The sequence below is a fragment of the Talpa occidentalis genome, unplaced genomic scaffold (genome assembly GCF_014898055.3).
Source record: "Talpa occidentalis isolate TD23 unplaced genomic scaffold, MPIMG_talOcc4v2.1 talOcc4.10, whole genome shotgun sequence".
Lineage (NCBI taxonomy): Eukaryota > Metazoa > Chordata > Mammalia > Eulipotyphla > Talpidae > Talpa > Talpa occidentalis.
The window spans coordinates 27,861,015-27,884,211 of NW_023600993.1; the positions used below are offsets into that span (position 1 = coordinate 27,861,015).

A 23,197-nucleotide genomic window follows, 5' to 3' on the forward strand; every position below is an offset into this window, starting at 1 on the left:
CAGTAAAAATTGCTCTTTACAACAAATGTATTTTAATGAAAACAATGAGAGCTGATCTGAAGCAAGCTAGAACATCCCCGAGGCTGGAGGCAGCTTGCAGATATGAGATTTAGGGGAGACGGCACTCCATAAAACCCAAGCCTTTGCAATTCTCAGAATCTAGGAGGCAACGTTTCTAAAATGCCACAAGTTATGAGTCCTTTTTCCACCTCCTCATTCCTGCCTCAACCCACATTCCTGAACCAACCCAGGAGCTCCCATGGCTCCCAGCTGCCGGGATCCGCCTCCGCCTCTGACTTCACCTGCTCCTCTCAAGTCACTGCCCTCGGTCCAGAGTGCTCCGAGGCTCCCAGTCTAGGCAACTGAACACGTCATGCGGGCCCCAGGGGCTGCCTCCCCCGGCTCTCTGGGGCTCCCTGTCTGACTGCAGGGCCCCTGTGAGCTACCTGCTCCGGGTCAGCAGAGGGGATACATAGGGCCGAGGCAGAGCTATGGCCGCTCTGGCTGGTGTAGATGCGGCAACAGGATAATTCAAGTCCCAAAGAGGGATAAAGTGTAGGTGCATTTCCCCCCAATCATTAAAATGTGTGCTTCTTATAAAAATTAAATAACATAAGCATTATAGAAAAGAGAGTAAAAGGCACCTCCAATTTCACGACACTACAGCAACCCTCCACTAACATTTGGGTGAACTTCCTTTTCGGCGCTCACCATTTATACATGTGAGTGTGAGGTTTTATAAGACACACTAAATATTTTGCACTGAAAAGTTTTCCACTAAACAGTCTCGTAGGCATGTACCTACTCATTAACGCGACCACATCTATCCATCATTCTTTTGTAAAGGCTGCATCATCTTGTATTGTTTACATCTATACTGTTTCTCTGGCCAACAACCCTACTAATGAACATTCTAGTGGTTTCCATTGTAGAAACGACATGGTCATGAACAGTCTGTCTGATTTTCTGTCGAGGAGAAGTTTCTAGAATTGGGGTGCCAGGTCAAAGGTGTACTTTGGGAAGAGGCCCTCCTAGAGAGGCACCAATTGACACGCCCTCCACTGGGCACTCCTCCCACGCTGGCTGTGTTTCTCCATTGTCACTGTTCCCAGACTAATGAATGAAAATTGTATTTTGTTACATTTTAATGTATTAGTCGTGCTGCTGGCATGGTTTCCTTGGATATTTGTAATGTTCCTTTTGTGAATGTTTGTTCACCTCCTTTGCCTGCTTTTGTTTACTTGAGTGGTTTATTTGGGGACATTAACTCTTTGTGTAACACACTTTACCCTAGTCGTGTGCCTTTTGTTTACCTTTGCTCACCATACTGAAGTTCTACGCTGCATTTTCGTTTATTGTAATGTGCTATAATTATATCATTTATTATGATCTTCATCTAGTAAAACCTTTTTGAATTCATGTTATGAAAGCTCTTGCCTCCCCTAAGGCTAGAAATGAATTCTTTGTTACCTTTGTGATTTCATTATTTAATATTACCGATAAAATATCTAATAGATTTTGGTAAAGAGCAAATATTCATTTTAATAACTTGCAGAGTATCTTGTCAACTGTCCCATCACCTTAATAAAGAATGTACTTCAAGTCCATGGATTGGAATAGACTACATTTCCACGTTTGTTTGTTTTTAGAGAAGTCTGTGCCTTTGCTGGTCAGGCTATTGAGGGGGCTGAAGTGAGAGCAGTGGGTGGCCCCAGTGCCTGGCTGGCCATGTTTGACAGGCTGGTAGATGATGGAGAACTCGCCAAGTAGTGGCCAGTCATCTCAGGCTTCATCTCTGTGTTTAAATTTATTTCAGATTTCTCTATGTGGTTCTACTGCTGTCTGTTTCCAAGTTAGTAATCCTATGGATTTTTCAGGCCATTTTTTAAGTTATTTTCAAACTGAATTTCAGCAATGTTTTGTCAAATTGCTTCAAAAATGTTGGAAATTTACTGTTGTTGCATTGAATTTACTGTTTTAGAAGCTAATACAGAGTCTTCCTATCCAAGACCAAAGTCTGCTTATAGTATATATTTGTCTTCTTTTACACTCTTTGGCAAAGTCTCATAGTTTTCTTCATGCATCTCACACATTTCATAGTATATTTATTCCCATTTATTTTATGCTTACAGTGTGCCTGGCTTGTAAGAAATATTTGGGAAAATGTTATTCACAATTAATTGGTTTCTGTTAGTATGAAACAATGACAGCAACAATTCTTTGTATATTTATTTTACAATTGGTAATATAATGTTTTCAATAGGCTTTAAATTTTTTCTAGACAACCATTATGTTTCTATTTATTTCTGTTACATTGAACACTTATTTCATGTTTGACTGTATTAACTGCAATTCTTCTATTTTCTAATTTTTACACTATATGTTTACTTTTCTTGATTAATCACACTAGCCAGGCCTTCAGACTATTATTAAAGAATGAACAAAGTTTCATTAAATCATCCTTTTCTTATTCCTGACTTTAATGAAAATGTTTCAAGTACTTTACTACCATGATGAAAACAAAAATTAATTTGAGAGTAGTTTTTTTCCATTAAATTAAGTAGATAAATTTTATTCCTAGTCCTGGCGCAGCGGTTGAGCGCTGGGTTGCGAAGCTGCCCGCGGCCTCTGCAGTGCCTGTTCGATCCCCGGCTGCTCCCCGGCCACCAGAGGAGGGTCCCGCATGGCGCGCAGACCTCTCCTGCTGCCCGCTGCTCCCCTCAGCAGTGTACTTGGGTCCTTCTGCCTGCTCTGCTCCCCGCTCTGGCTCTGGTGAATTCTCTCACCCTCCCACGCTTCTGACTGTGCCCAGTGCTTGTATAAATAAATAAATAAATAAATAAATCTTTAAAAAAAATTTTATTCCTAGTCTTAAAAGTCAGGTGGTTTTTTTTTTTTTTTTTTTTTTTAAAGATTGATTGATTGATTGATTTTTTTGTGGGACCCTCGCCGGTGGCCGAACTGGCGCCGCAGAGGCTGCGGGCAGCCTTGCAACCCAGCGTTCAACCGCTGCACCACCAGGGGAGGCCCTTAAAGATTTATTTATACAAGCACTGGGTACAGTCGGAAGTGCAGGCGGGTGAGAGAATTCATGCGCCATGTGGGACCCTCGCTGGTTGCGGGGGATCGAACCGGCGCTGCAGAGACTGCGGGCAGATTTGCAGCCCAGCGCTCAACCACTGTGCCACTGGGGAGGCCCTTAAAAGTCAGTTTTAAAACTCTAGTTTAAAAATCAGGCATTCATTGAGAGAATTGTGTGGTTTATCTTCTCTGTCCTATTCACATAGATCTCCTAATATGGCACCATTCTGACATTTTGCATTATGCCTATAATATATACAATCTTTTAAGTGTTTTTTCTGGATCTTATTTGAACGTATTTTAAGATTTTTTGCACTCCGATAAATAAGGAATATGAAAATTAGTGTATGGTTTTCCTTTTGGTGTTGAGCTTTATTTTAAAATATCAGTTTTACTATATTTTCTTTATTATTTTTCCTGTTTCCTTAATTATTTGTTATTATATTTCTAACTTCTTGAGTAAAATGTTTATTTACATTCTTTCTATTTAATTATAAACATATTTTCTTTTTAAAGATTTATTTATTTATGCATACAAGAACTGGGGTTCGAGCCAGAGGTGTGGGGGGGGTGAGAGGATTCACCAGAGACAGAACGGGGAGCAGAACAGGCAGACGGACCAAAGACACTGCTGAGGGAAGCAGCGGGCGAGGCAGGAGAGGTCTGCTGCGCCATGTGGGCAGCTCCCTGCCCGGGGATGGAACTTGTGCTGCAGTGGCTGCGGATAGCTTCATAGGTTGCATCTTAACCCCTTGCGCCACCAGAGAGGCCCTAATTATAAACATGTTTACGTTCATGAATTTTCTGTTATTATAGCTTTGGTTAGATTTCACATATAGTATTTTTAATAATCTTCTTTTCTAGTTTTTTTTTTTTTAAACCCCAGTCAGTCTTTACCTCTATTTTTCTTTCTTATTTTTCTAAATCTCAGGTGGACAGAATTGGTTGGATCATAATTTTTGTTATACAACCCACTATCCTCTTTGGTCCATAAGTGGTCTCTTTATCTACTCACTTATTTATATGATGAAACCCATGAACCTACAACCGAATTATATTTTGTTTAATCAAAAGTTTCTTTAAGAATGACTTATATTTCTAAGTATTTGTTTTCAGCCTTTCCATTTTTTGTTATTTCTAATGGTTTCCTTATCTTAAGATAGGCTTAGTACTTGTCACACAGGGTTACTGTGAGAATTTATTCAATGAGTTAGTATTTGTAAAATATTTACAGTATTGTCTGGGACATAGTAGGTGCTATTTACAGTGCTATTATTTTTACAGTATTATTATTTTACAGTACTGTTATTTTTACTATCATTATGTTGCATTAAATTTATTGACTATATTTTTAGATATCTCATTGTGCCTTATTCTTTCTATTTAATTTGTCAGGAACTAGTGTGGGGCAAAATCTCGCTGTGCAATTGCACTATTGCCACTTTTTCTACTTTTTCCCATGATTTTGGCTTCATGTAAGTGCTATCGATTCCCAAATGATTATATTCATAATAGTTATATTTTTGTTGTCAGAGTTTGCATTTGCCTTGGATATTATCTCACTTTTATTTTTTTATTATTATTTTTTTAATAGAGGCATGTTTTATTTATTTATTTGTTTGTTTGTTTGTTTTGTTTATACATGCACTGGGTACAGTCAGAAGCGCGGGAGGGTGAATTCACCAGAGCCAGAGCGGGGAGCAGAGCAGGCAGAAGGACCCAAGTACACTGCTGAGGGGAGCAGCAGGCGGCAGGAGAGGTCTGCGCGCCATGTGGGACCCTCCTCCAGTGGCCGGGGAGCAGCCGGGGATCGAACCGGCACTGAAGAGGCCGCGGGCAGCTTTGCAAGCCAGCGCTCAACCGCTGCGCCACCGGGGAGGCCCTATTATCTCACTTTTAATATTTGATTCACAATGTTTCAGATGTGTCATTTAACACATAGCTGAAGTTTTACTTTTTTTTGTTTTGTAAAAATCCATCCAGAATCCTTTTCTTTTAAAAGATGAATTTTATCCAGTTACATTTATTATTAACAACAGGTTTAATATTACCTCTGTCACATTATTTTGCTCCCTGATTTAATGCTTCCTTGTTCTTTCTTTTTTCTCTTATCTGTTGCTGTAAGATTTGTTTTCTTTTAAAAAATTTCCTTTCAGCAATTTGGAAGGGATAAATAGTCTGCTTTCTGTTAAACAAGCTTATAACTTTAAATAACACACTCAGATTTCTCTTTCTCAATATATCATTGATGTGTGTTTTTTTTAACAGTGCTTGGCTGCCTACCCTGATTAGAGTCACCATTTGCTTGCCAAAACTCCTCCTCACTTATGCCAGGCTGAGCTTTTCCTCCACAGCCCAGACTAAATGGCTCAGGCTGCCCTTGTTTGTGGCTGTTTAAAAACAAAACTCGTTAACATATTGTCAAATCATCCTTCTCTGAAGCCTACAGAGATTTCGCTCTAGCTGCCAATGGTAAGACAGAATGCAGGCTGCATGTGATGGCTCCAGGCCCACTCTGGAACAGGGAGGGCCTGAACTGGGTGGGATGGGAGCCTCAGAGGTTTAGAAGTGACAGCCACAATGTCTTCCTGCACAGGACACAACATGGGGTGGAGGCACACTGCCGATTCTAAAGTGCCCTGCGCTCCCTCTCTGGGCTCCAAAGAATTTCGTGACTTGCTCATCCATGGGGCTAGCACCTCCCCAATGATTATCAGATGTTGGCTCCCCTGGGCCAGGGAAGTTTCTGTTTCTTCTGCTTTCTGCATCTCCTCTCTCCCTGTTTACCAGAACCTTCCAGAATCCTCTCTAGGGCTGTTCCATGTCCTCGTAGAAAGGCACTGACAGATCAGAGTAGGGTGTTTGGGAGCCAGGTAGGGCCTCCCTGGAGGGCCTCACTGAGCCTCCTGACGTCAACAACCTTCCCTATCCTCCATTGTCCAGCTCCATCTGCTTCCTCCAGGGAGACTCCCTAATGGCTCCAGATTCTCCTGATTGCCCATCACTCTGAGTCATCTGCTCCATTCTGGCTCAGAGCACTCTCTTGAGCTGATCTCTGACTATCCCAAGCTGCTGGATCTGGTTTCCCGAACTAGACTGAAGGTCCTGAGACCAAGCCTATAGACACCCTTCATGGCCCCCCCACTGCTAGATATAAGATTAAAAAAAAACTTATTGAACAAATCGGAGATCAAAGACAAAGGACTCTGGAATCCAAGTGCCAGGGTGCAAATGGCACATCTGCTGCTTGGAAGGGGTGGGACCTTAGGCAAGTTGCTTAATGTTTCCACAAAGGGTTGTTGGGGGATTAAATGTGATAATGTGTGAAATGCATAGCTTGTCCTCTGGCCCTAGAAGACAAGGAATAAGTGGAGCTGCCACTGTTCTAACAGCACCAATGTCAATGGCACTGAAATGGCCTGATGGAATGCCCAATGCTGGGTGCAGGTGGGTGTATCCCCAGAACTCAGGTGCAGGAAGTTGGTGACCTGTGACCTCTGCCAGCTGTGTCCTGTGATCTGGTACAATAAATTCCCTTTCAGGGAACAAGGGGGGCAGCACAGATGATCTCAGTAAACTGTCCTATTCTGACCTCTGCCTGGGCTGTGGGTGCTGAGAGTTTGTGAGTCGATCCCTATTCTGGAGGCCTGGGGGAGGGTATTTTCAGCAGAGGTTCTGCCCCAGTTTCTGGCCTGATGTTCTAGCTGGAGACCTCCATTTCCCGCTTCCCCGCTTCGTCTGTCCCTCCCTGCATCCCCAGGCGGGTACCAGTGCTCCACTGCTGAGCAGGATCATGAAGATGATGAATGTCTCGAACCAGCTGTGCTCCACGATGCGGTAGCAGGTCTTGCGCAGCCGCCACCACACCTTCCCTGGGGACTGTGTGGTGTCCACATTACAGCAGGGGCAGCGCCGGACACAGCCTAGAGGGGAAGGTGTGGGTTCAAGTCCATCTCAGGGCCTGTGAATACCCACGCCTGATGGCAGGAGGATGAAGGAATGAATGAGAGATTGCAATGGGGTAACGAACAGGTCTACATGGTGAGTGGGGCCGTGTGAGGGTGGGGAAGGGGAGAACTGGGGGGTGCAGCAGGTGCTCCTGGAGAGGCTGGATGGACCAGGCAACTGGGCACCTAATGAGTGGGTGAAAAACCTGGCAAGTCTATGCAGGGTTGAGGCAGGGGCTGGAATGGGCTTTAGCACATTCTTTGCTCATCTGACCCACAGCTGCCCGGGCCAGCGCACTATGAGCAGATACACCATGACCTATGTCATGGGCAGGTGGAGGAGTCCCCAGAGTTATGAGGGGTGGGGAGAGAGGGCAGATGTACAGGTAAGAGTAGGTGTGACATGACCTTGTGTCCCAAGGGCTGCTGGTCCTCCTGCCCCTCTGGTTGGGGCTGAGGCTGGGGCAAAGGGTGGCCTGGGCAGTACCTTCGGTGAAGCAGTCCTCTGGATCCTTGACATCCTCGCCCAGGTCAGGGATCTGCTCCAGCAGGTCAGCAGTATTGGTCATGTCTGCTGTGCTTCCCTCCGAGTAACTGTCTTCGTGGGTCTGTAGGCAGGGCCGTGGGATGGGGTGGGCGGAAGCATGAGTGTGGGCCATGCAGCATCCTCCAACCTTGTACCCAGAGGCTGGGGGAGCCTGGCGCTCCCTGGAGGGAGGTGCCAGACTATTCTCTATCATACACCCTGGGAACCTGAGCCTATGGTGGGTGAGAACCTGTCACAGAGCCCATCTAGGGCCAAACAGGACTGAGAGAAGCTGGCATCTCAGGATGCCTATGTCTGATTCTAGACTCCTAGACTCCTGGCCTGCTGGCATCTAGGGTGAGGATGCAGGGTGTTGGGGTTCAGGGAAAACACTGGGTATGAGGAATGCATCCATTTGGGAACAAAACAGACATGGGGCAGCAACACAGACACACACTGGCACAGGAACACACAGCAGGAGCTCAGTACACACAGGCATGCCACATCCAGAGCAGTTAGGACCACCACCATGGGTGCGCAGACACTAGGTCAGACATGCACAGAACCAGCCAGCCACCCAGCCTACGCATCTCACCCAATTTGAACGGGTGCTGCTCAGCGCCTGAAGAGTGACAGGTGCTAGAACCTTCCCTGTTTAGCCATGCAGGTTCTGTTCCCTGACTTGGATAGCCTGAGTTTAGAGAGGTGTGTGTGTGCAGTGTGCCCTTGTGAGCATGTGCAGCCTGTGTGTAGGCGTGCTGGAGTGGCCACAGGTGCTCTGCCCAGTTCCCCTCTGTCCTGCAGCGCACACATCCCCTGCCTCTGTGATCACTGGTGCCTCACTGGCCCCTGTTCTCTAGAACACTGTCTTCTGCCAGGGAGTTGCCTGGAAAGGGCTCAGGGGGTTCAACCCAAGTCAGGGGTGGCCGACACCCATTGACTGACTGATGTAGGAACACAAGGGCCAGTCCCTGGCTGTGGGTCGCAGCAACGCTGTGGTGCAGTTCACACTTCAGAGCACCCCTTGGAATGAGGCTGAGGTTGGAGTTTAGCAATCACGCTTGTCAGAGCTGCCTTCTTCGCCTCGGTCAGCTTCTCTTACTTCTTTGTCTCTCCTGAGAACACTCAATAGAGCACGTGCACAGAAATTGATCCCAGGCCCTATTTCGAGGAGCCCAGCCTGAAGATGGATGGTAGAGTAGAGGGTGCTGTGCGGGAAGGACAGTCTCCACTGGCCTCAGATCACACCTAAGCCCCCAGCTCGGCCGGCTGCAGTGCTCAGGCTGCACTTACAGACAAGGTGCTTTGAGCGCAGGTGCTCGGAGTCCACGGCCTGCCTCCACTGCCAAAGCTGCCTTCTCTCCTGCTCCTTCCACGACTCTTTCACTGCATCTCAAAGTCCACTTTAATGTCACGGTTTGTGGTAGGGAAGGGCTGGATTCTGGTGGGAGAAGCGCTCCTGGGTGCAGGCTGGGGCTGTGACCCAAGGGGTGAGGATTTGCCTTCCGTGGACCTGCCATCTTGAGGGCTTCTTCCCTCCTCCGCCAGCCTCGCTGTGAGGAGCGGAGCTGGGAAGCCTCCAGCTGGAATTCTTCATGCTGCTTTTCTTTTCAGATCTGGGTGCTGTCTAGGATACGCCATGTGTCACGTGGGAGGACAAGTTCTCAGGATCACACTGCAGGTGGAGGGGGGGATTGTTCCCCCAGGAAAGCCCCAGCCCACCTCTCGCTCCCTTTTATAGTCTCACTGTGAACTGACTTGAAGACAGGAAGAAATGACCAGACTTGTTCAAAGCCCAATATTCTGGCACGACAGTCCCCTCTTCTCCGCGACTTCCTCTGTCCCTTCCGTGTCTTCCTGTCCCCACATGCCTGCAGGTCTCAGGCCCTTCAGGGGAAGAAGTGGGACCTGGACTGTTGGGACGAGGACTCCCCTGGCCCTTGTGCTTCAAAACTGGCCGTGTTAGCAAAGCTTCCACAGGCACCTCCTTTGAGAACGGGTCCCTTGGAGCAAGTCTCAACTGCTGCACTAGGACAAGCAGGACCGATGCGGGACAATGGCCCCTGAGCAGCGTCTGAACACACGACCTCCCCTCCGCGCCGCTGGGAGTGAGCAGGGCGCGGTGTAGTTAACACACTGGCAGGGGTTGCAAACTCGCATGCGGGTAATGGGAGGAAGCCAGGCAGGCAGGATCTGTGGCAAACCCGGGAGTTCCTGCCTGTGTGCAGAGGAGGTCAAGGAGCCAGTCTCCAGCAGGCAGATTTCTGACTTTTCCAAGAGAAGCCAGAGATGCAGATTTTTTTTTAACCTCAAAACTGCCAGGTTTAAATGCTGGTGGCTAATTCACAGTAAAACCCAGTGTGGACAAACAAACCCCAACAGTAGGCTGGGTGGGTCTCCCTTCTAAGGCCTCTGCTTTAGTTCAGGTGAGAAGCAGCTGTTGGCCAATGTGCCAAGAACTTGTTCTCAGAGCTCCCAGAAGTCCTCTGGGATGGGGTGACACAAAAGGGACAAACATTTACCAGGCAGGAACAAAACCTGGGGACCCAGCGAGGAGAGGTGCACAGCTGGAGGTGAGACGGTGTTAGTCCTGGTCGAGTTAGGGTCCTCGACTGACTATTTCCAGAACTTCCTATGACTTTGAGCTGCAGGCCCTCCCTCCCCTGTCAGGACAGGGTTGCCCACAGCCTTGTCTGTAGATGAAAGTGTGTTACCTCACTGCACCCTGGGGCCGGGGACTCCACTTTGCGCTGCTGTTGCCAGTCTGCCTGAGCCGCACTGGCCTCGCCCTCGGAGGAAGCGGTCTCTGACACCTGGCTCGAGGCCCCGGGCTCCGGGAGGGCCTCTGGGCCACTGGACACAGGTTGGGATTCCTGCTGAAGAGACCCCAAATCCATGAGCTCCCTGGCCAGCGGGTCTCCAGGGCTCCGACTCTGTGGGCTTCAGGCCCCGACCATGCACCGAGGCACGGCCCTGGCCTCTCTATGAGGCCTGGTCTCACTGAAGACCCCGCACTCAGGGCCGGCTGGGAGGTCCAGGCAAAGGGTCTGGAACCAGACAGAGCTTGGCATAAATCTCTTGCACTTCCTGCTCCCTGGAAGGGTGCAGCTGGCCGTGACGCCCAGCTCCCCAATGCTGACAACTTCACTTAGGGAGGATGTGTTGATATTCCCCATGAGTTCCCATGGCACTTCAGCAATCCTGCACCAGTGCACACACGGCACACACACACACACACACACACATGCGCCCTAGGGAACCAGAGTTAGTGGGCTCAAGAGAAGGAAAGGAGAAGGCAAAGGAGTGGCTAGAATTCCATTTCTGCCCTGCCAGCATCCTGGAGATGACTGGAAGCTGTGGTCCTGGCTATGCCAACAGGCCTCCCAACTGACACTGTCTGATTCCAAGGGTCGAAGCTGGCCTCTGGCTCCACAGGGAAGCAGGAGAACATGGAATCTTGCCTGGAACCTCAGATCAAATTGCACGCATGGGGAGCAGCTGGTCTCCAGCCAGCTCCACCTAGGGAGGCCCCAGAGGAAGCGGCCAGGATGGACCCGACTAAACAGGGAGAACCTAAAGACCGAAGAGCCCAGCGCAGGCCCACTGTGAGTGTGCGAGGGGGGCACTGTCTCTTTTGTCCAGACTCTGGTCCTAAGTGTTAAAAATAACAGGTTGGGAGATAAGATAGTGCTGTCTCTGACACCTGTCATCTTAGGGATACTTATTTTTAAATCTCAGAGTTAGCCCTGGACTTGGGAGGAGGGGAAGGGGCAGCGGGAAGGTCAGGAGACTTACACCTCTCTCACGAAGGCATTAGCCCTTGTTAGTCCCGGAGGGGGACGGAGATCAGGATGGGCTCTGGGGTCCGGGGCCCTGGCTCTGTCTTAGACTATGAGGAACTCCTAGCCAGTTTCTCCTTCTACGCCTCAGTGTCCCTTTTCCTGTAGTCGGGGAAATGAATGATGGATAAGCCCCTCCCAAGAACCCCTCTTGAGCTGGGAGGGGAGGGAAGGTTGACACTGATGTCAGGATTCCTCTACAAGGCTGACTGTTGGGGGACAGCCTGTCTTCTGCCTGCACCCCACTCCTGCTGGGGCAGCTCCCCCTGGAAGGGCAGCTGCTCTGTGTGAGGCTGGGTCTCCTTGGCAGCAGAGGCCTGGCCCTGTCCAAGTGGCGGCTGCACACACGTGGTGGTGGGGGGCTCACCTGCTTGCTGGTCTCCTCCTCCTCCTCGTCATCATCTTGGTCATCCGTGTCTGACTCAGCCATGGCAATGGGCACGCACATGGGCTCCGGGTCCCCGGGGGTGCCCTGGCCTGGCCGCTGTCCTTCTTCAAACCGGGTCTCCTTGCGGGCTGGAGGTGCCTTCTCTGTCTCAGCGGGCGGTGGGGAGCTGGAGGTGGCAATGCAGCTGGGCAGCTGGCCATGGGGGGCGAGGGCCGCGGGCTTCGGGGGCCGCCGCTGCAGGAGTCCACAGCAGAAGTCCCAGGTGGTCCGCTTGACGAAGCGCAAGCCCCTCTGGATGCGGGCCAGGGCCAGCTGGAGGTTGTTCATCTCCCCGTCCTCGTCAGGGGCTGTGAGGTTGTCTGCGCTGAAGGAGCTGAGCAGCAAAGCCAGGAAGAGGTTCAGGACCTGTGGAGGCAAGGGGCCAGGCTCACCAGGGCAGGTGCCACACTATGGGCACACAGCCTTGGCCTTGGGGAATCTGAGGCCCAGGGGCCTGAATGACTGCCAAGCAATTCCAAGCTTGACCCCGGGGCCCTGGCCCTCATCCTAAGTCCCCATTTGGTTTGACTCCAAACCAACGGAAGAAAGGGGAGACAAAGTTTTAATTCCTCTTCCCAATCATTCAGTCCCAGGTCTCTTATGTTTTGGTCCAGGTTTGATGGGTGAACCCTGGGTTCACCTAATGTCAAAGCCTGTAGACGGGGCCTTGCTGGCTTGGGAGCAAGGAGGCAGTGAAGCCAGAGTAAGGCGGAACGCAGCCTAGAGTTTCTGCAGCGTTGCCTCTGCTCTGTTGGCAGAAAAGGGACCGTGACGTGCCTCTCAGCTCCCACGGAAGCTGGCTGTGAAGCTGTGAAGCTGAGCTCTTGCTGTGAGGCACACGCTACCTGTGTCCCCAGGTCTGACAACGCTTCCCAGCTGAGGGGCTTGGGGAACAGAGCAGAGAAGGGAGATATGGTGGGAAAAGAGGCCAGGAGGGCACAGGTAACTCTTGATAACCAGGAGTTTACTGCAGGGTTAGGCCAAGGAGAGGTGACAGTGTGTAGGGTGCATGGTGAGGGGTGCTTGGATGGGTGCCGTGTGGGACCAGCCAACCGGGAGTGGAGGGCCTGGGGCCTGGGGCCAGAGCTGGCCATTATGCTGTGGGGAGTCATGGGAGGTGCCAGAGATGTGGGACTTAATGCTTGATTCGGGGCTACAGATGAGACACCTTAAGGTGGATTTATATGACCACTCTGCCTTCAGATGGTTCTAGGCTGCTGCTTGCTGTTAAAACATCCTGTAAGCGTAAAGTTTTAGCTTCTGTTAAAAAAGAGAACTCAGCTGAGTGATGAGGGGCTGAGCTGGGGCCACTGCCCGGCCTTGAAGAGGGTGAATGAAGATGGCCCTGGGCATGATACAAACTGCGGGCCAGAGTGGCTCAGAGCTCCTCCCCGGCCAGAGGCACAGCCTTCCCAGCACCTTGGGCTTGGTGTCCTCTTCTTCCCACCCTTACCCCTAGAAGGGAGTTCAGCCGAACTCCCCGAAAGCAGGCTGGGTCAGAAGGTGGGCCCGCAGCTCTCCCTGGAAATACACTCTGAGCCCCCTGCTCTGGCTTCTCAGACTCCCACGACACGCCTGTCAGGAAGCTGACAAGAAATGGTGGGTAAGGTCAGAGCACATGCTTCAGAACATGCCACGGATTTAAAAAGTAACAGATTCATGGGGACAGAGTGGAAAGGTTAAGAGGGAGGATCTCCCCTGCTGTCTCTGTGGAATGAGGGTCACTTGGGACATCTGGAAGCCTTTTTTTGGCTATCACTGGGGTGCTGTGGGGGGGCATGTGATGTGATTCAGAGCTGATGTCTCTACTGACCCTGGCCTGGCCCCTGGTCTCTGTTCACACTGGCCCAGATCTAGCCTGTCTCTGTTCCCAGCTGCCCTCCTTAGATCCTCCCCCATAACCCTCACCCATCCTGGCCCCACATCCCCTGACCTCCAGGTATCTGGGCACCAGGCTGGGGGGCAAAACAGGAGGGTATCTGGGCACCCTCATCCACCCACACAGGACACTGGGGCCTCCCTCGTCTCCCGCCTCAGAAGTTTGGCTCCTTCCAGTGCTTTCCCCGTCAATCATGCTGCTGCTCCCCAGCCCCTGCCTGATCATCACTTCCCATTTCAATGGCAATCTTGCTTCCACCCACGCCAGGCAGCGGCCCAATTCCTGAGGCGGCAAGGGAGGGGGCCGTGTGGGCCGCGTTAGCTTCCCTCCTCCAGCAGCCTCTAATCTTCTCATCCCCAGGCAGATACGCTCGGAAATCGCAGGGCTGTGTGTGTGAGGGCAGCTCAGCCTCGCCCTGGACAGTGGAGAGCCGGGCATGCCTGCTTCCTCTCGGAACACCCAGAGCCCTGGGGCTGGGCCAGCAGCGGAGGGAGGCTCCGTCCCGAGGGGCAGCCAGTTTGAAGAGATGGGAGGGGAGCTGCCAGGCCAGCCAAGAGCTGGGTTTTGCCAGCACTGGGCACCGATGCTCTGCTTCCTTTCAGGACTCCACCTGTGTGGCCTGAGGGAGACGGATCCCAATTTGGCCTGGCTGCTCTGGTCTGGGTAAGGCACGTGGGAGGAGAAAGCAGGCAGGCTTGGGGAAGGGCTCTGGAATCTGCCGCCCACAGTACTTGTGCGCCTAAAGTCCCTCCTTGAGCTGATGTGAGCCTGTGTTGCCCACGCCAGGCCACACAGGTGTGATGTCTGAGCATGTGTGGGCCACCTGCGTACCCTTGAAGACTCATGTCCACAGTGGACACTGGCTTTTGCCTAAACCATTGACATGCCTCAACCTTAACGCTTCTGAAGTTCCCTCCTCTGGCATTTAGATTTTGGTGTTTTTCAGCTCCAGAATTCCCTATGTCGTAAAGACACACGGCAAGATGCACCTGCCTTAACACAGAGATGTGCCATGGGAGCAAAGGTCAAGGCCCCTCACAACAGGACAGCAGAGGCTCACCATACACCCAGGGTGACATGTGAGGTTCCTGAGGGTGACATGTGAGGTCCCATCTCACCTGAAACGGCACCAGCCGTCAGGTGTGGCACCTGCCTTCACCTGTGTTTTGCTCACCCTGATCTTTCCTTCCCTAACTTTACATGTCTATTAAGTCAGCGCCAAATCCTCCTCCAGGAAGCTTTCCTTGATTTCTCCAGCTGGAGGTGATCAGAAACTGCAGGATCCTCCTTAATGGCTCTGACAATTCTGACCAGTTTGAGAATCATTTCAGGCCTTTTTGAAACCCCCACCTTCCTGTTCTCTGAAGCTGGTGAGCAATGTCAGGACCATATTTACCTCTGGAGGCCCAATAGCGTCTGGTACAATATTTTATATGCAACAAGGAGTTCAGCAAATAATTGTTATGCAGAATGTGACAATTAATTCACAGTGAATGATTAGTGAAATAATGGGAAGACGAGTAAATGAATAAATTAATGAATACAGAATATAAAGAATAAACAGGAAACTACATGGGTGAATGAGTGAGCAAATGAAAAGTGATGTTAATGGATGAATAGGTCAATGAATGAGTGAGTAGATAGCCAAACAGTTAAGTGAATAGATGGAGAGCACTTGTGAATGAGTGAACTGAGAAATGGTTGATAGATGCATGTGGGGGGTGGATAAATCAGTGGAGAGGTAAATGAGTTTGTGGAAAGATGGATGATGGATGGATGGATGGATGGAAGGTCAAGTGAATAAATGGGTGGCTATATGGAGGGGCAAGTGGATGAATGTATAGAGGGTGTGTGTGTGTTTGTATGTAAGGGGGTTGATGATAGATGAATGATGGATGGGTGATGAACTGATGGAGGGTGAATGAGTGAGCAGTACATGGATAGGAGAGCTGGTAACTGAGGAGGCAGACTGATGGAGATGAGGTCAGATGGTCGGTGGTGATGGGTGGCTGAATGGCTGGATGGCTGGATGGTGAGATAGGCAGATGTAAGGAGTAGTAAAGAGATTGAAGTATGAATGGGTAAATGATTAGATGATTTGATGGGCGAGAGAGAGATGGGTGAGTGCAGAGATGGGAGAAATGAGTCCACGAATGGAGGGGGAGTTATATGGATGAAAATTGATGGTGAATGGATGGTTTGATAGATACATGGCTTGATAAATGAGTGGACAGCTAGAAGGAAGGGACAGAGAGATGACTGGGAGAGTGTGTAGTTAAGTGAATAAATGGATAGGTAGGTGAGTATGTGTGTGTGCACATACGCACATGTGTGGCCTTTGGCCAACTCACCACAAGGTTGCCAATGACCATAACCAGCAAGAAGACCAGTAAACACAGTGACTGCCCAGACACCTCCATACAGTCCCACATGGTCTCGATCCACTCGCCACAGAGGATGCGGAAGATGATGAGAAAGGCATGGAAGAAGTCCATCATGTGCCAGCGGGGCAGGAGGCCTGAGTCGCTGATGCGGTACCTCTGCTCTGAGTAGTTCTTGCCAAAGAGCTGCATGCCCACCACAGCAAAGATGAACACAATGATGGCCAGCACCAGGGTCAGGTTTCCCAGTGCCCCCACGGAGTTTCCGATGATCTTGATGAGTGTGTTCAGGGTGGGCCACGACTTGGCCAGCTTAAAGACCCGAAGCTGGAGGGCGAGGAAGAGAGAGTCTGAGGGGCCTGGTTTCCCCTCCCATGGACACTTACCCACCGCCACCCCAGCTGCTGCCTGAAAACCCCAGGAGCCCTTGAAGGTAATCGACACCTCCTTCCCAATGTCTCTAAGGGCACACACCACTGTTTCTCTCCACCCCGAAGGTGGCTGCCTCTGGTTCTGCTCTGCGAGTTAGGTGAACAGCTCCAGTCTCATCTCCCCAACTCAGCCCTATCTCTCTGACTCCACAACAGCCTCCTACCCTCCCCAGACTTGCCTCCAGGGACCTCCCAGTAGGTTCCCCTAACGTCAGTGACCTCCCAGTAGGTTTCCTTAATGTGGAATGTCCCTGCTCTACACCCTCCCACAGCAGACATCCTCCAGCCCAGCTCAAACATCTCTGACTGGCTCAGTTGCCTCCATTTTTCTTCCTCTCAGTTATCACAGAGAAAGGGAGCAGTGTTTATCATCTATTGAACACCTACTATGTGCCAGGCCTGGCTTAGGATGAACGAACTTATTCAGAACTCCCAATACCACATGAGGCCGGCACTATTATTACCTCAACTGATGGAGGAAGAAATCAACTCTTGAACATGAGTAACCATCCTGTCCTCCCAGCACCCAGTGAAGCCCCCAACAGTGCTCAGGAACTCCTCCAGGATGGCTTCCCTGACCCACCTCCAGCCCCATGACTCTTTTAGGCATTTTGAGCTTGAGGCATGGTCCCAGACCAGTAGCTTTGGCATCACCTGGGCATGTATGTTTAATAAGACCCCATGTGATCTTTGTGTGCATTCAAGAATCCAAAATGCTGATTCTAAAAGCAGCTGCCCGCAGGCCTGACTGACTCTATTTGTTACCAGCTATGTGGCTTCAGGAAATTATTTCACTTCTATGAAATGTGTGTTTCATAACACCAGGCCTACTCCTGATTCATCTGAGGACCAAAGGGATCAGGGTGAACCATAAAGCATGGCCACCCCAATTGCTCCGCTGGAGGGCTCTCTCCTGTTCTTGCCCACCTCTGCACCCCCCATATCACCAGCACTGAACCCCAGGGGACCCAGCAAACAGCAGTTGGGTGAAGGCATGGTGGTTCAGAGTAAAGTGTGACTGAGCAGTGAGCTCAGGGGAGTGTGCTCAGGGCCCCCGGCTCCCCCGCCCTCTGCCCCCTGCCCCCTTGCGTGGGCCAGCCACATACCAGGCGGAAGGAGCGAAGCACTGAGAGGTTGCCCATGCGGGACAGGCCCAGCTCCATGAGGCTAAGGGTGACGATGATGCTGTCGAAGATATTCCAGCCCTGCTGGAAGTAGTAGTAGGGGTCAAGAGCAATGATCTTGAAGGTCATCTCTGCCGTGAAGATTCCCGTGAAGACCTGGGGGGTGGGAAGCAGAAATCAGGGCTTCCTGACATTTGCATGGGAAAGACCCCTGGCCAGCAGGTCCCCCACGTAGGCTGCCAGTTCTGACCGCACTCAGGCTCCCAGTGGGTGCTTGCCCGGCCATGGCCCAGCCCCAGGACACCACCCACCTGATGGCCCTAGATCTCCTGCTGCTCACCAAGCAGGAGGCCCCAGCCTTGTCCTCAGAAATAGCTGGTCCCACTGCGGGCACTGCAGAGGAGGCCCTTGAGGCAGGGCGGCGGTGGCACAAACCAAACCCAGACTCCTTCCAGTCTAGGCTGTCACAGGAAACCCCTCACTCCACACCCACATTCCCACAGCCACTGCTGGGCCCTGTGTTCACGCTGTTCCTGCTCCCTCCGGCCCATTGCTGAAATCCTCTCATGGCTGTAACAACCAGCCACCATCCCCTGAGAGCTTGGCCAGGTGCTGAAGGCTAGGCTAGATGTTCTGTTGTTTCCGTTAATTTGCCCAGCACTGAGGAAAGTATCTTTTTCCCCATCTTACGGGTCGGGAAAGGGAGACACTGAGAGGCTGAGCAACTTGCTTGGGGTCTAGCAAGTTTGAGAATTGGGAGATAACGCAGTGCTGCCCCTCAAGATGTAGAGCAACTGCCTCAACCTTCTGGGAACATTCCTGAGGTGGGCAGAGGCTGGGCATCACCTGGTTCATTGACTCATGAGTCCTGACCCAACCAGTCTTTGCCAGTAGAGCCGTATGGTCAAGGGGCCCATGAGCAGTGGGCCAGAGGCTGTCACCACTGCCAGTTACTCTGAGGTGTGCCAATTGCTGTGACAGGAGTGTGCCCCTGAGGGCACAGCTGGAGGAGATTTGGCCTATTCTCAAGGCTTTCTTGGCCCGTGGAAGAGGGGAAGCTCTGAGGTCTTCCACTGGGGAGGTCTGAGGGCCAGGCTACAGTGCCAGGCCTATAGCAGCCATGGGGTAGGTGATGTCAGGGACAAGGCTGCGGCTGAGGCCCCTGGCAGGGGCTGGTCATCAGGAAGCACTCACCCTGTCCTTGGCACCCACCTTGAGGGCTGACAGGAGAAAAGGAGAAGCATGTCCTGGTTGCCTCATTACCAGCTCTTTCCCCCTCTGCTCAGATGAGTGAATTGGGGGGGACCAGGGACTGCTGTTAGCCAGAAGCGAGTAGTATCTCTGCACTGCCCCCAGGGCACCACCTGCCAGTCCAGCCTTCGTGACCTCAGTGCTTGTGCCGGAGGGAACCAGTCTTCCTGGGGGAGGAAGGGCCCCGGCACCAATCCTCCAAACTCAGCCTAGATTCCTGGGCTGCCCTTAAATATGAAGAGGCACCGTTGGGTTCCCAGCTGCAAGGCTGTTTCGGGTTATGCACCCACAGCCTCTCCTGCCCTCTGGCCCCAACTCCTACTCAACTGCTTCCTTGCTGTTCCCTCTTCAGGCCTCTGCACTTGCTGCTCCCTTTCTCCAGATCACCTCTCCACATCCAGGGCTCATCCCCTTGAAGTTTCTGCTTAAGAACCACTTAATGCAGGAGGCTTCCTGGCACCGAAAGAGGAGGCTCCTCCGGCCACACTCCTTATTCCTCTTCCCTGCCTTTTTTTTTTCCTTTTCCTCACATACCATCGGCCATACTGTGTGTGTGGTGTGTATATATATATATATATATAGCTGCATATTTATTAAAACTTCTCCAGCTAAACTGTCAGCTGCAGTAGGAGGGGCCTTTTTTGTCTTACTGCACTTAGAACAGTGCCCTGTCTGAGGGTGCTCTGCCAATTTTGCTACACAAATGTACAAATGGTTGGATCTTCCACCTTCAGCAACCCGAGAGCCTCTAAGGGTGGGGTTTGGGTCTCTCATTCCTTGTACCCCGGCTCTCTTGTCACCCCCAGCACCTGCCTGAGCATGCCGGGGTGGGCATTCTTAGGGTCTGCTTGACAGTTCCTCCCCTATTTCTCAGTGGCTAGATGGGCATTTATATTGATTCCAATTTTCTCCATGACTATCATGGCTGCAAAAAACATAATTATCTCTTGTTCAGACACGTAAGCTTTTCTAAAGAACATCTATCTATCTATCTATCTATCTATCTATCTATCTATCTATCTATCTATCTATCTATCTATCTATATCTATCTATCTATCTATCTGTCATCTATCTTCAGTCAGACTGTTACATTACAGGGCATGCACATCTGTGATTTACCAGATACTACACAAGCGCTCCCTGAAATGGTCACCCCAAATCCAGTCTTAACAAAGTACAGTTCCCACTGTTTCACATCTCACCCTCATGGATGAGAAATGACATCTCTATGGTGCTTTAATTCGCATGCATTTGTTTATAACCATCTGCCTTTCCCCTTCTATGATGTGCTGTCACTCGCGCCCTTTGACCGTTGTGGTTGTGTTTTTCCCAGTGTTGTCCTGCTTTTCCTTGTTGATGTGGAAGTGTCTAGATCCCATGTCTCTCCAGTTCAATACTTTCCATAATATTAATTTCCAGTTGGTGGTACTGATTTTACTTCATGTATAGTATCCTTTTTTGTTATGCATTTTAATATAGGTAAATTTATCAATCTTTTCTTTCATGGTAAAAACTTTTTGTATTGTTGAAAAGGCCTTCCCAACCTTGAGATAAGTATTTTTCCCGTTTTTATTGCAAAAAGATTAAAAATTTGGGGTATTACACCAGTGAGAATGGCACATATTAAAAAAACTAGCAACAACAAATGTTGGCGAGGATGTGGAGAAAAAGGAACTCTCCTGCACTGCTGGTGGGAGTGCAAACTGGTCCAACCACTATGGAGAGCTGTGTGGAGATTTCTAGAGCTTCCATATGATCCAGCAATTCCACTCCTAGGTATTTATCCAAAGGACAGAGAAACATCAGTTCCAAAGAGCACCTGCACCCCTATATTTATAGCAGCACTATTTACAATAGCTATGCTTTGGAAACAACCCAAATACCCAAAAATAGATGACTGGATCAAGAAGATGTGGTACATGTACACCATGGAATATTACTCAGCAATCAAAAAAGATAAACACATGCAGTTTGCAGCAACATGGATGGAGCTGGAAGGGATCATACTCAACGAAATAAGCCAGAAAGAAAAAGAAAAATACCGGATGGTCTCACTCATAGCAGGAATCTAGAAAACTTAAATAAGGGACCAGGAAAATGAATAACTATAAGAAAGTGAAAATCAAAATCAACAAACAACTATGAACCAGGACACTCTATAGGGGAGTGGGGTGCGGGGAGGGGACGGATTGGGGTCAAAATAAGGGGGTTGCAATTGTATGGGGAATATAAAAATAAAATTTATTAATAAAAAAAGGAAAAAAATAAAATTTGGGGTATTAAATCTAATTACCTTCCAACTAATTAATGAATATAGTGTGGGGTAGGGATCTAAATTTATTATATTCTGTATAGGGACCCACCCTTTCAGCATTATTTATTGAATAGACTATCCTTTTCCTATTGATTTATAATGCCATCTCTGTTATTTGTCAAGTCTCTAAAAGTGCATTTCCTAATTTTGAGTTCTCAATTTTCACCACAGGTCCATTTTGCTATGTTTGTACCAATACTATAATATTTTAATTACTATGACTTTATAATATATCTTAACACATTGCAGGATAAGTTCCCACCTTATTCCTTAATTTACCTTGATATATTTTACATTTCTACATGAATTTTAGGATTACCTTGTCAGGTCCCACAGAAAATAAAGCATGGGGATTTTAATTAGAATTATATTAAATTTCTAGGCTAAATTGGGAAGAATTCATATAGCTACCCCATTCAGACCTTCACCAGCAAAAATGGCATCTCTACTAATTTAAGTCTTCTTTTATGCTTTCAATAATTTTATGCCTTATTCACAGAAAATGGACAATCTTTTGCAGCGTTTATTCATGGATTTCTCAGTTGTTATTGCCATTGTTAGTGTTAACTTTGAAAAATTACTCTCTTCAATTGATGGTGACTAGGAAAATAACTAAGTTTGGTATATCACCCTGTAACACTGTCCAATTCTCTTATTAGATATAATAGTCTATCTTGGCTTATTTATATAGATAATAACATAATCTGGAAAATAATGTTGCATGTTATCCTTCCTTCTTCTCTTTCTTTTCTTACCAGGTTGACACAGACCTCCAGAATCCTTCAGTCTGAAAGCAGGGAGAAGGGGACAAAGCTGAGCATGCTGCAATGCAGTGCAGTTGTGGGCCAGCACATGGGCTCTAAAGCAAACTGCTGGGGTTTGAGTCCCGGCTCCACCACTTACTGGCTGTGTGACCTTGGCTTAATTATTTGACCACTCTGTGCCTCACTTCCCTTATCAGTAAAATGGGGGAAATATTATCAGCATTCCGTGTACTGGTTATATACTGACAGAAATGGGGGCTTCCACAAGCATCCGCTGTGATGCTTGCATCATTGCCACACCTTTGCATCATCGTCAGCGTTCGTTCCTGACTTTCATAGGGAGGCCACTAATGCTTCAAGGTTACGTGTGATACTTATTGCAGATTTTTCTAGTTTGCTAAGAGTTCCTACAGTGAAGAATTTCATTTTATTAAATAATTTTTCTCTGTCTAGGGAAAGGTAGGAATAAACCCAACCTGATCATGAGGAGTTGTTTTTTTTAATTTGTTTGATTTTTCTTAATTACACACTGCTGGGTTTGGTTTGGTTTATTTTTTTCTCTTTCTGATCTTAAATCTCTTTTTAGTAATTCATATTTTTCTAAGAAAATTTTCACTTAGTCTGTTCAAAATTTACTGGTATCATCTTTATCCAACAGTTCAGTTATATGACATTCTTAAGAGGATTAAGTCTCTGTGTGTGTGTGTTTGTGTGTGTATGTGCCTATGCTCGTGCATGTGCTGGCTCTTGCTTATTGTGAACTATTTCCCTGTATTCTTTGTAATTTGGGGAATCCAGCTTGGCCTGAGTTAAGTGTGTTCTTTCAGAGAAGTTTTATGTTTGCTTCTTTCAGGAGGCCCCCCAATGTCATCCCAGAATCATCTTATGTGTTAATTTTCAAGGCAGACTTTCTAGGAATATTCAGGTTCAAATTTGAACTGCAAATCTGTTGAGGCCAAATTCATAGTTATAAGCTTCCAGAGGTTACATTACCCTCCATTTCTAGTCCTGGCTGGGACCACCGAGCTTCCTCCTTATCATATTCCAGCATCAGTGTGTGGGCTTTTCCTGTTACATTTTGCTGAATGGAGGGTCACAGTAAAGGGTTACTGAGTTTCAAGCTGTACTCACTCTGTCCCAAAGACATACATTGCTTCTCCGTGTTCACTAAAAGCCAAGCCCCTCATATTATCCAAGTCAGCAGCCTCCCTTTCCCTCCAGGGCCACTGCAG

General features: G+C 49.0%; 1 protein-coding gene across 3 annotated transcripts in view; it reads right to left on the minus strand.

The window, feature by feature from the left end:
- The window catches only part of SCN5A (sodium voltage-gated channel alpha subunit 5), an 88,766-nt gene that overhangs the window by 15,938 nt on the left and 49,631 nt on the right, over positions 1–23,197 (minus strand). For 2 of the 3 annotated variants that reach the window (XM_054693185.1, XM_054693182.1), the window contains exons 15-20: positions 17,618–17,791; positions 16,051–16,407; positions 11,761–12,186; positions 10,269–10,430; positions 7,516–7,636; positions 6,850–7,004 (exon numbers count right to left, since the gene is read on the minus strand). In XM_054693185.1, coding sequence (XP_054549160.1) covers positions 6,850–7,004; positions 7,516–7,636; positions 10,269–10,430; positions 11,761–12,186; positions 16,051–16,407; positions 17,618–17,791 — 1,395 coding nt within the window. The remainder of the gene's footprint in view (positions 1–6,849; positions 7,005–7,515; positions 7,637–10,268; positions 10,431–11,760; positions 12,187–16,050; positions 16,408–17,617; positions 17,792–23,197) is intronic. The other variant, XM_037526635.2, reaches the window with a different exon arrangement.